General features: G+C 62.8%; 3 protein-coding genes across 3 annotated transcripts; 2 read left to right on the top strand and 1 right to left on the bottom strand.

The window, feature by feature from the left end:
* Positions 1-1,675: 1,675 nt before the first annotated feature.
* JCM10292_004720 (sugar porter family MFS transporter) lies at positions 1,676-4,298 on the bottom strand (the record flags this gene model as incomplete). The annotated part of the gene is made up of 13 exons (XM_076646256.1): positions 1,676-1,973; positions 2,042-2,093; positions 2,154-2,432; positions 2,491-2,518; positions 2,578-2,658; positions 2,718-2,810; positions 2,875-3,183; positions 3,250-3,307; positions 3,369-3,504; positions 3,574-3,633; positions 3,696-3,801; positions 3,869-4,001; positions 4,069-4,298. 13 exons carry the CDS (start codon positions 4,296-4,298, stop codon positions 1,676-1,678), a joined length of 1,863 nt encoding a protein of 620 aa, XP_076508012.1.
* Positions 4,299-6,109: 1,811 nt separating this feature from the next.
* JCM10292_004719 (uncharacterized protein) lies at positions 6,110-6,797 on the top strand (the record flags this gene model as incomplete). The annotated part of the gene is made up of 2 exons (XM_076646255.1): positions 6,110-6,333; positions 6,416-6,797. The coding sequence occupies 2 exons, from the start codon at positions 6,110-6,112 to the stop codon at positions 6,795-6,797; spliced, it is 606 nt and encodes a 201-aa protein (XP_076508011.1).
* Positions 6,798-6,827: 30 nt separating this feature from the next.
* On the top strand, positions 6,828-10,364 carry JCM10292_004718 (uncharacterized protein; the record flags this gene model as incomplete). The annotated part of the gene is made up of 11 exons (XM_076646254.1): positions 6,828-7,249; positions 7,306-7,557; positions 7,617-7,845; positions 7,902-8,271; positions 8,329-8,504; positions 8,562-8,801; positions 8,862-8,993; positions 9,052-9,372; positions 9,430-9,562; positions 9,624-9,775; positions 9,831-10,364. 11 exons carry the CDS (start codon positions 6,828-6,830, stop codon positions 10,362-10,364), a joined length of 2,961 nt encoding a protein of 986 aa, XP_076508010.1.
* Positions 10,365-10,980: the final 616 nt, after the last annotated feature.

Below are 10,980 nucleotides of genomic sequence, written 5' to 3'. Positions count from 1 at the left end.
GCAGGTCCGCCCCCAGCGACAGGCGAAGGTGCGAAGCGCACCGCCTCCATGCGTCTCCAAGGGCGCTTCTGCGGGTGTGTGCGGCAATTCGAGAGAATTCTCAGTCCGCACGTCGAAGTGCGCTATCGAATGGGGCCGTCTGCGGAGCGGTTCCTCCAACAGAAGTCACTACGTTCGAGCGCTTCATCCCGCTTTGCTGTGTGTCACGGCAGCCCCTTCCCTGTTCAGACAATGAGAGCGACAAGAAGGGAGCAACAAATGTGTACACGTACGGCACGCTGAACAACAACAGGGCGCATGCGACGCTTCGCTCCTCCTCCCTCCCTTCTGCTCAGAACTCCCTCAAGTCCTCCTAGCAAGCTTCGATATCCTGCTGCCGATGCGGCGCCCCCAGCTTGTGCGCTGCTCCCCCCCTGTGACGTGACTTGTCTGTCCGCCCTCTATGGGCTCAAGGGGCGCGGAGTTGGCGACGGCGGCAGGGGCGATCGGGTGCGCTTGGTGCGCTGGCGCTGGCGTTTCCGGGGCGGTGCGAGGCGAGGAAGCGATAGGTGCGAGTGCATTTGCGCCGTGAGGGGCGGAAAAGGGCTCGGCGGAGGCGGAAGGAGAGGGTGAAGGCGACGAACGTGACGGACGGGAAGGATGAGCATTGCGATACGGAGGTAGCGCTCTGATCAGGGAGCGAATGTCGCTGCGAAGGTGGTCCATCTCAATCTTGTACTGGTGCAGCTGCAGTGCCTGCTGCCGAATTATTGCATTCGCTCGTTCAAGGTTGTCCTGGTAGGGAATGAAGACGCCCGACGGGTCCGTCCCGCTCGTGTTGCCGCTTGAAAGGGGCCACCGATCCACTATGCGAACGTGCTCATTCTTATCAGCAAGGAACAGAGGCACCAGCTGGAAAGGGGGCGACGCACTCGGAGCGACGCCCGGTTGTTCGAGCCAGTCCGCGACTGGCACAGGACAAGATGCTGCATTGAGACGGCTGACTCATATTCAGGCTTTTCGGTAGCGCCGTTGAGTCTCGTACGCACCCGCAGAACCCGCAAAGCACCCGCTAGTCACGTCGCCGACGAGTCCAGTGGACGGGTCTGCGTGGGATGCAGTCTGGTCTCCAGACGAAAGCACTTCTGCTCGGCCAGTCACACACAGGTGAGCTATACAGGAAAAAAAGCAGCTCGCTGGTAAGCAAGCTCACCTGAAATCGTGGCTAAGGACCGTGGGAAGACTCGTCGGGGGGAAAGGCGCGGGTGAGGCGTGAGAGGCGGCTGAAGCGGGTACGAGCCGAGCAGCATACTGACGTGCAAGCGCTGCTTCATCTGTCCCGCAGACAGCCAGCCGCGTCGGCGCTGCGGACAGGTGGGAAAAGGCAAGTGGGGCACCTCTACAGGGCGACTTCGCCGCCTCGTCTGCCCGGACGAACGCAGACGAGCAATTTGTAGTAAGGGCGTCGCGGAAGGTCGACTCGTCTTCACCGGAACCCTCAGATCCTGCCCGTCTCTTTCTCTCAGCGGCCCCCCCGCAACGTTTCATCGGCACAGTGCAGGAGATCCGGATTACGATGCGGTGTAAGGGGATGAGGATCTTTGTACAACGTAGTCTAGAGGAAAGGGTCTTCGCCGTCTATCTCCTGGCGGTCGCCATCGCCGCCTTCGAATCTATAGGTCAGAGCGCGTCTCGCTCAGACGTCGAGCTCCCTCTGCTGCGCCTTCTCGTCCGTCCCGACCTTCTGCTTCTTCTCATTCATGGCCTTGGCGTCGGCGCGGATCTCCTGCTCGGCCTCGGCGAGCGTGTTCTGGTCCGACCCGGGCTGCTCGACGTCGGCCGCGCGGCCCTTGTTGCGCTGGTGCTCAACGTGGAGGCGGTCGAGCTCGGAGCGAACCTCCTCGTCCGAGAGCTTGGGCAGCTCGAGCGACATGGCGACGTAGCCGCGGTTCTCGGCGTACGCCTTGGCAAAGATGAGGTCGATCTCCTCGAGGCTGATGGGGCGAGGCGATTGGAGTCAGCGCCTTCGTTTGCTTCGAAGGGAGAGATGAGCAACACGCACGTCCTGCCGGCAGTCTCAATGTAGAAGAAGTAGATGACGGGGATGAAGAGGGCTGGAGAAGCGGTGGCGAGTCAGCGTTGGGTCAGGAGTCACGGTCGGCGAGCGTGCTCACCGTTCCAGATGGCGAAGAAGAGGAAGCAGCCCCAGGCGCTCGCGTCGAGGAACGGCGGCGTGAACTGGACGACGGCAAAGTTGAAGAGCCAGTTCGAGAGGGTCGAGACGGCGTTGGCGTTCGTGCGCGTGCGCAGCGGGTTGATCTCGGCCGGGTAGAGCCAGGGCAGCTCGAGCCACGTGGACCCGAAGAAGAACAGGAAGAGGAAGAGGCCGAAGACGGCGCCGTTCGTCGCGCTCGTCGTCTCGCCTTCCGGAAGGCTGGCCGAAGGGATCAGGCCTGTTTGGGCGGACAAGCGGTCAGCATTTAGACAGAGTGAGAGTGGGAGGCGACGTACAAGCGAAGGTAATGATCATGGAGACGGCCTGTAAGGAGCGGGTTCAGTTCGCAGCGAGGAAGGGCGGGCGGGACGGGCACTGCGCACCTGGCCAAACGACCCAATCAGGAACATCTTGCGGCGACCGAGGCGCTCAATGACGAAGTACGAGCCACACGCAGCCATGGCCTGCAGAGTTGGAAGACCGTGAGCTGGGCGCGAGCGCGAGAGCGGAAGGCAAAGCGCACGTAGACCGAGACGTTGACACCGCCGAGGATGAGCGAGAGGGTGCGGGTCTGCTGCAAGTACTGCTCGAAGATGACTGGCGCGAAGTAGATGACCTAGGCGGCGTGCGAGTCATCAGTTTTCGCGTCAAGTGAGCTGGCCGACGATGGGAGGGCGCACCGAGTTGCAGCCGCCGATCTGCTGGAAAATCTGCGACGATGCGCCACAGAGCATGCGGCGGAAGTGCTGAGTGGGACCGTTGGAGAACATGTTGCGCTTCTTGACGACGCCGAGCTGGTGGGACTGCTCGATGGACTGCATGATGATGCGAGTCTGCAGGATGGTCGCCTCCGAGTCGTACGCGTCGTCCGTGAGCGCAGCGACGACACGCTGAGCATCGACATGGCGGCCTTCGTGCATGAGCCAGCGAGGCGACTCGGGCAGGAACCAGACGCCGTAGACGAGCATGATGGCGAACACGATCTGGAACTGCGAGACGAAGGGCGACACTTCAGCGTCTGAAGTCGCGGTGTTCTGAGCAATCCGAACACTCACGGCAATGGGGAAGCGCCAGGCGACCGACGAGTCGACGTAGGAGAGACCAAAGTCAATCCTGCGAGAATGGACGTCAGACGACGGCCTCAAGATGGCTGTGCGAGGGCAGCTCGATTCACCAGTACGCGAGAGCGGTACCGATGGCAATCATGGATGCCTCGATACAGATGAGGAGACCGCGGTTGTGGCTGCGCGAGCACTCGGCCATCCAACTGGGGATAGTCGAGGTGTTCATGCCGTTGCCGATACCGGTGACTGCGAGTGCGTTCAGACGAGTCAATCACCTCTTCGTGCTTGACGCAGCAGAACACAGTAACAACGCACTCGTACGGCCGAAAAGGAACTGTCCGCCGGCCCAGTGACCGCGGATAGCCGCGACTTGAACTGCACCACAACGCGAAGGTCAGTCAGGTTGAATGGGCGTGTGGAGAGCAACGGCGACGTACTGACGACACCAACAACCATGACAGCAGCGCCGGCCATGATCATACGGCGACGACCGGTCTTGTTACCGAAAAAGAGAGCGAAAACGGCGCCAGCAAAGCAGCCGACCTGTCGAGCAGATCGCTCGTCAGCTTGTTGCTTCGCGCATGTGACGAAGGATCGAAGCAAAACGCACCTCGTAGATGGCCGTGTAGGTAGCCTGGAGGAGAGCGGCACGCTGCGAACCCTGCACCCTCTCGTCGCACGCCGGGAAGTCCCGCCAGAACTGCTTTCCGGTGATGATGCCACTCATGACGCCCTGGTCGTAACTGTAGAGGCGGTCGTCATGAGCATCGAGTCTTTCCCGGTCGTCCAGAATCGGAGACGTGAGCGTACCCGAAAAGAAGGAAGCCGACAGTCGAGGTTGCCGTAATCGCCATGATGAGCTTGTTGCCGGTCAAACCGAAGTACGACGGGACGCCGGCGCTGTTGGTCTTGGCATCCTCCGGAAGCTGGGTGGTCGTCGCGAGGTCTTCGCGGTTGAGGTCGGCGAGAGCGGCCTCGCCCTCCTGCGGGTCGGAGGGGAGCTGCTGAGTCGGCTCGGGCTGCTGGGCGGGGACAGACATGTCGAACGCCCTTTGTTTACTCGGCTGGTAAACGTAGGAGGGGCAATAAGGCGGGAGAAGCCGTGGCCACCAGGCAGAAGGCAAGCAAGCAAGCAAGGGGCGAAGAGGCCGGACACAGCACTCGAGCGCGCGCTGCCGGTGTTGGTCAAGGAGAGAGGAGAAGAGCAAGAGACGGCGCGAACCCCCCATGCACCCCGAAAGCAGAGATTTCGCCGGGTCGGTCGCCCCCCTCGAGCCCCAGCGAGTCCTCCAGCAACGCGGAGAAGTGATGAAGCCGCTTTCGAGAGGTGTGCGTCATAGCCTTCCCACCTCTGTGGGAAGCGCGGAGAGGGGAAGCCCAACTTTGGAACATGTAGCCCAGATGCGGAGCGCGATGCGGAGAGGAGGAGAAGCTCGGGCACGTCGAGCTGGAGAGCCGCACTTCCATGCGCGGCCCGCTTGTCGCTCCCTCGTACCAGTAGGTAGCGCAGGTGCCCCGCCTGTCGCTCTTCGCAGCAGGCAAACAAGCGCCCGTTCTTCGGGAGGAAAAGGTCGAAGTCGAAACTCCGACCGTCGGTCCTCCATCGACACGCCACGACGGCCTGCTACGGGCCGCACTGCACCGGCTCAAAACAGAAATGGCCCGGAGGCCGAGCTCGCTGGCCCAGCGCGGCCCGGTCCGGCGGTTCTGCAGCGATCGCTCGCCCTTCCTCTCGTCGACCTACCTACCTTTGGCAGGCCACCGTGACGGTGTCGTTCCTGGTCAGCTTGCTCCAGCCAGATTGCACCGACTCCCGCTTCGGCATCCCCTCGAGCGGCCGGCCCGCTCTTGCGACCTGCGCTCTGCCCTGATTTTGCTCTCCTGCAGCTGATGAGACCGCGGCGGAAAGCTGCCGCTCGAAGCGCACGGCAGTCGATCTACTAGCGAGCTGATCGCTTGAGGGGCGAGCCGACTGCTATGCACCGTGGCGCTGAAAGCAGCTCCTGCCATCGTGTTCGTATGCCACCGTCTGGCATGGCGAGCATTGGTCCTTGCTGGTGCTGATGAGACTGTCCGACAACGGGCCCTCACGCCTCTCCGTTCGCTGCTTCCGCTCGTTGCTTTGCCTGCCGCCCGCTCGTTTGTTCTAGCGCGACGTTCTGGGCGCTTCGGGCTCGAGACGCTTCGGAACAGCCTTCAATCGAACCTCGACAGCGTTCATCTCGTCGACGGCCTATCCGTGTCACACCTCGTGACAGGGTTCCACTGCCCTGCACAAAGCGGACACCTACAGGCGGTGACTGGCTTGCTCGACGCCGTCGTTTTGACCTGTCTTGCTCTCCGGGCTCTCCGCGCTCTCTGCCTTTCTCTACGTGGTTTCTGCTGAACAGAATCTGCGCCTCTAGGCCTTCCGCTCTCTGGCTCCCATCGCACTGCAGGCCAGCACAGCTCGACGTCGTGCGATTCTTCGTCCGTTTCTTCTCGAACGGGCTCGACCGACCAATCGCGTTGCCAGCTGCGCGAGGCGCGCGACTAACTGACGGGCGAATGAGACACAAAATGGCAGTGTACGGAGCCCGCTGGCAAGTCGCGCGAATACGCATCAAGGGAGACTTTCGGAGCGGCTTGGGAGCGGCCGAGCCAAATTTGAGGCATTCTGGGCGCCTCCTTTCTCGTGCGGCTCTGGGGTGTCAGTTTGCGCCCTGTGCAACACTCTTATGCATAGTAGGCGGCGTGGCTTTTCGAGAGTCTTGAAGACAGGATCACGTGCAGCGAAAGATCGGCATGAGGGGAAGCTGCATCAACCTGGCCCGTCCTCCGCCTCGTCCGCTCTCATCGCCGCTGAGCCACGATGAGCTCGATGCGCAGGCCCGCTCTGGGTGCATCGACGACGGGCAGGCGACCCCTCGCCTCGCGGCAACCGCCCGCTCCGCTCGCTGCTTCCGTCGCTTCCTCGTCCGGGTCGAGCCTCACGTCGCCTCCGCTGCCCGGCCTGCGTGGGTCGAGGGACACGCAGGAACCCCGCACAAAGCGTGAGGTGACGGACGGCAACATTCAGGTCGTTGTCCGCTGCCGGTCAGTCGTTGTTGCCTGTCTCTCAACACGGCCTCGTTGAAGCGATGTCACCCGGCTGACCCGTTTCAAACCTGTCCCTCAGTGGCCTGTCCACATTCGAACAGACGGGTGATGTCCCGGCCGTCGCGGAAGTCAAGGCGACCCGCGGCACCGAGGTCAAGCTTACCGACCCGAACCCGACCATACCTTCCTCTGCCAACCTCGGCACGACCGCTCTTTCGACGCCGGCACCACAGACCAAGACTTGGGACTTTGGCGTCCATCCGCACGAGGCAGATAAGGAGCCGCGCGGAACCGTGTATGGACCCGATGCCGACCAGGGCATGCTCTACACGGATGTCGCCAAGCCCATCCTCGCTCAAGTGCTCCAGGGCTACAACTGCACCATCTTTGCCTACGGTCAGACCGGTACAGGCAAAACGGGGGTCTTTCTGCTTCGAGTTTGGGGTGCGCGCCGCAACTAACGCGCATTCGTTCCGCCTCGCAGGTACACGATGGAGGGCAACCTGTCGCCTTACCACGGAACTTTCCACCCCGATGCCGGCATTATTCCCCGCACGCTCTACTCGCTCTTCGACCGTCTCGCCGAGAGCAAGTGCGAGTACTCGGTCCGATGCTCCTTCATCGAGCTGTACAACGAGGAGCTGCGCGATCTCAACTCGCAAGACTCGCTCGACCTCACCCCTACGTCCTCTGCGGCACCATCGCCCGAGCCAGGCGCCAAGCCGAGCGCGGCCCCCGCCGCTGGGCCCAAGACCCTCCGCATCTACGAGGAAACGAAGAACGGCTCGACAGGCGTCGTCATCCAGGGGTTGGAGGAGACGTTCATCCAGAGCGCCGAGGACGGCCTGCGTGTCTTGCGGCGCGGCAGTGAGCGAAGGCAGATCGCGGCGACCAACTGCAACGAGCGGTCGAGGTGCGTGGCTCCCTCATCGCCGTCTTCGACGTCAAGCTGAAGCAGAATCTCCGCAGCCGCTCGCACTCCATCTTCACGATCAACGTCCACATCAAGGACAACTCGAAGGAGGGGCAGGACGTCCTCAAGGTCGGCAAGCTCAACCTCGTCGATCTCGCCGGGTCCGAGAACGTCGGGCGGAGCGGCGCGGTGCAAGGCCGCGCGCGCGAGGCGGGCATGATCAATGCGAGTCTCCTTGCGCTGGGAAGGGTCATCAATCAGCTTGTCGACAAGAGCGACTCGGCGAAGAAGCAGCACATCGCGTACCGGTGCGTAGCTCGCCTACATGGTCTCGATCGCACCTGCTGACGCAGCCACTTGCTCCTAGCGAGTCGAAACTCACGCGCTTGCTGCAAGACTCGCTTGGCGGACGCACCAAGACGACCATCATCGCGACCATCTCGCCCGTCAGCTACGAGGAGACGGCCTCGACACTCACGTACGCGCACCAGGCCAAGTCAATCCAAAACCGCCCCGAGGTCAACCAGCGCGTGTCGCGCAATGTCCTGTTGAATCAATTCGCGACCGAAATTGAGCGGCTCAAGGCGGACCTGAACGTGCGTTCCGGCCTGCCTCTCTAGCACACGCAGAGCTGACGCTGCCACACCGACAGGCCGCTCGTGGACACGAGGGCGCCTTTGTTTCGCAAGAGACGTGGCAAGAGCTCGAGACTGGCCGGCTCAACTACGACGAGACCAAGCGCAAGCTCGAGATTGCCGAGTCGCAGCTCCAGACGACGCGCGACCAGTTCGAGCAGAACTTCCGCCTCCTCTCGACGCGCGAGGAGCAGCTTCGGCGCACGAGCGACGAGCTCGGCTCGGTCAAGGGCGAGCTGGCGAGCACGGCGACCGAGCTGGAGGAGACGAAGCTCCGACTTGCGCAGCAGGAGGTGCTGCGTGATGCGTTCGAGACGAGCCGCGAGGGTTGGAAGGAGGCTGCTGGCGACGCACTGGACGATGTTGAAGGCTTGCGGGCAAAGCTGAGTACGTTTGACGCTCCTCATGCCCCTCTTCGACCAGATGCTGAATTCGTTGCAACAGATCGCAAAAGCGATGTCGAGCGCGCAAACCACGCTATGATCGCCGACGCCCGAACGACGATTGCGGCGCGCACGAAGCAGATTGACGAGCGCACGACGCAGCTGCGCGAAGCACAGGATCAGTTCGTTGAGCAGCTCGCGACGCAGCTTGATGACTTTGCACGGCAACAGCGAGGGGTCCGTTCTCTGAGTTCACTGCTGCCAATCTGCCCTGACGTGTTTCCCTGCATGCAGCAACTCGCTTCTACCAATGAGCTTGTTGGCGAGCACCTCGAGCACTTCGCCTCCCTCCTCGCCGACCTTTCTGCCTCGACCGACACGTCTTCTGCGCAGTCGACAGCCTTCCGCCAACTTGTCGAGTCGACGTGCCGTACCCTATTCGAGCGCATTGCCGAGCGCGCACAGCATGTCGAGGCGGAGCAACAGGCGCAGCGCGAGCAGATCCAGCAGCAGATCCAGCAGCACGACCACGCGGTGCGTCTCCCCTCTCTGCTCCTTTTCACCGAACGGAAAGCTGATGCGACGCTCTTGTAGATCAATATGCACATTGACCAGCTGCTCGCGCCTGTCGCGGCCGCGAAGGAGGAGTGCTCGGCACAACTGCGCGCTGACCAGCAGGTCCTCGCGTCTCTGCGGGAGGAGGACGCCGCTGCTCTCGCCGAAGAGGTGCGCTGATCCGTTCTTCTGCCAGTCACGAACTTGTCTGACCCGTCGCGCATCGCAGAACGCCCGTCTCAAGCGAGTCGTTGCCCGCTTGCAAGCGAATCTCGCCGCGGAGGAGACGCACCTTCGTGCCGAAGAGGCGTCCATCCTTCGACGCGTGCGCGCCGAGCTGGCGACTGCGTCTGAGCGGAGGAGGCAGAGCCTTGCCGAGGCGTATGGTGAAGTCGAGCAGGAGATTGTCGGGCTTGTCGGCGAGAAGGAGCAGCTCGGCGTGGCCCGTGACGAGCAGCTGTCCGGACTTGAGGAGAGTCGCACGACGGTCGACCTACGACTGCAGGATATGGCAGGAGCTTGCGCCGGTGCAGCCGCTGCCGGGCAGGAGGTGCGTCGCTCGCCGTTTTTGTGTGGAGGCTCGCTGCTTACGGTGGCCTCCTCGCAGGCTCTCGGTTCTTCGCTCGCTGGGATCGACACAGGTGTCAACGAACTCGCAGGAGTTGCGAAGACGGCACGGCGGGACCAGCTGGATGAGCTGCGCCGCGCAGCGACCTACGTGCACATGCATGCGTCACGCGGTGCGCTTCGATGAACCTTCTCTTGATTGCTCAGCTCGTGGCTAATGTCCGCCCCGACCAGCCACCATGGCTGCACGCCGAACCCGGAGCACGACGCGAACCTCGCTCGTATCGGTCGTTGCGCATGCAGGCGAGACATGCGCTGCTTGGAGCCAGTCGGCACGGACAGCGGAGGGGGACGCCGATGCGGTGACCCTCGGCGCTGCGCAGGAGGTGCGCACTTACCTTTTCGTCGCACACGCTGCTTACTGATGCCTTGGTCTTGCAGCTCGACGCCTACTCATCGCTCGCCGACCGCTGCATCTCTAGCATCGATGCCGAGACTGTTGCGCTCGCCGACAAGCTGCAGAACGACCTCCAGTCGAAAGTTTGGCACGACCTGCCGACTGGCGCAACACCCCGACCGCGCGAGCGACCACAGGACCGCCTCATGCCCTCAATCGACCTCGACTCGGACCGCCCCTCGGTACTCGACCGCTTACTCGCCATCCGCGCAGCCGATGCAGCAGCTGCCCGCGCGCTCGCAGACGTGCCCGAAGAAGGCGCAGAGGGTGGCTCGCCCGGGGGAGCAGCGAGCGCCAACTCGACGCTGCGCGCGACGCCTTCCCCCGTTGTCGTGCGCGTCCCCGTGCCGGCGCCCGCCCGTCATTCGCTCGTTTCGGTCATCGGTGCGACTGGCAAGGAGGGGCTGAGGAGGGTCAAACCGCCTGCACTGGGCGAGCGCGACCAGAACAATCCGGCACGGAGGCTCGCGACGGGAGGAGCGACGAGAAGGGTGACCAAGTCGTCGCTGACCAAATAGAGCCGTGTCTCTAGCTCGTGTCGTATCGTCATCTCCTGATGTTGTATTGCACATTGATCACTGCGACCGATTCCGCGGACTCCGCTTGTCTCCTTGCGTTCGTCGTTGTCACTTCGAACACTCCTCCCGTCTCGCTCTCACCACGAAGGCGCAAGCGGATGGCGGTCCTGACACGGACGTTGCTGCTGCCCCTGCACGTGACCGTCCTCGCTTCACTGCACGCCGTCCTCGCGAGTACGCGGTTGCTCCGTCTCATCGCCCGACTCGCCGCACTCGTCTCTCTCCCGCGCTTCCGACAGCATTCTGAGCCCACGCCAGCCTCTGACTTGCGACACAAGCGCTGGCAGAAGCTCCCGAAGCACCTGGCGGTCGCACTCGTGCCGGGGACAGGGAGTTGGGCGGGACTCTGGGCGCTGCAGCACAAGGTTGCGCAGGTCCGAAGACTGCTTGGGTGGAGCCGCGAACTGGGTATACAGACACTCTCGGTGTACGATGAGACAGGTGCGCGCTTGCTGAACGTCCGAGATCACCCTCTCTTGCTCACCTCCTCTCGTTCGCAGGCCTTCTCGTTCGTAACGTGACCGATGTCGCAAGCGAGCTGCAGCTTGTCGTGCAC

The sequence above is a fragment of the Rhodotorula paludigena genome, assembly GCF_050403205.1.
Source record: "Rhodotorula paludigena JCM10292 DNA, Rt_paludigena_JCM10292v1_ctg4, whole genome shotgun sequence".
NCBI lineage: Eukaryota > Fungi > Basidiomycota > Microbotryomycetes > Sporidiobolales > Sporidiobolaceae > Rhodotorula > Rhodotorula paludigena.
This window is presented reverse-complemented; position numbering and strand designations above follow the sequence as displayed.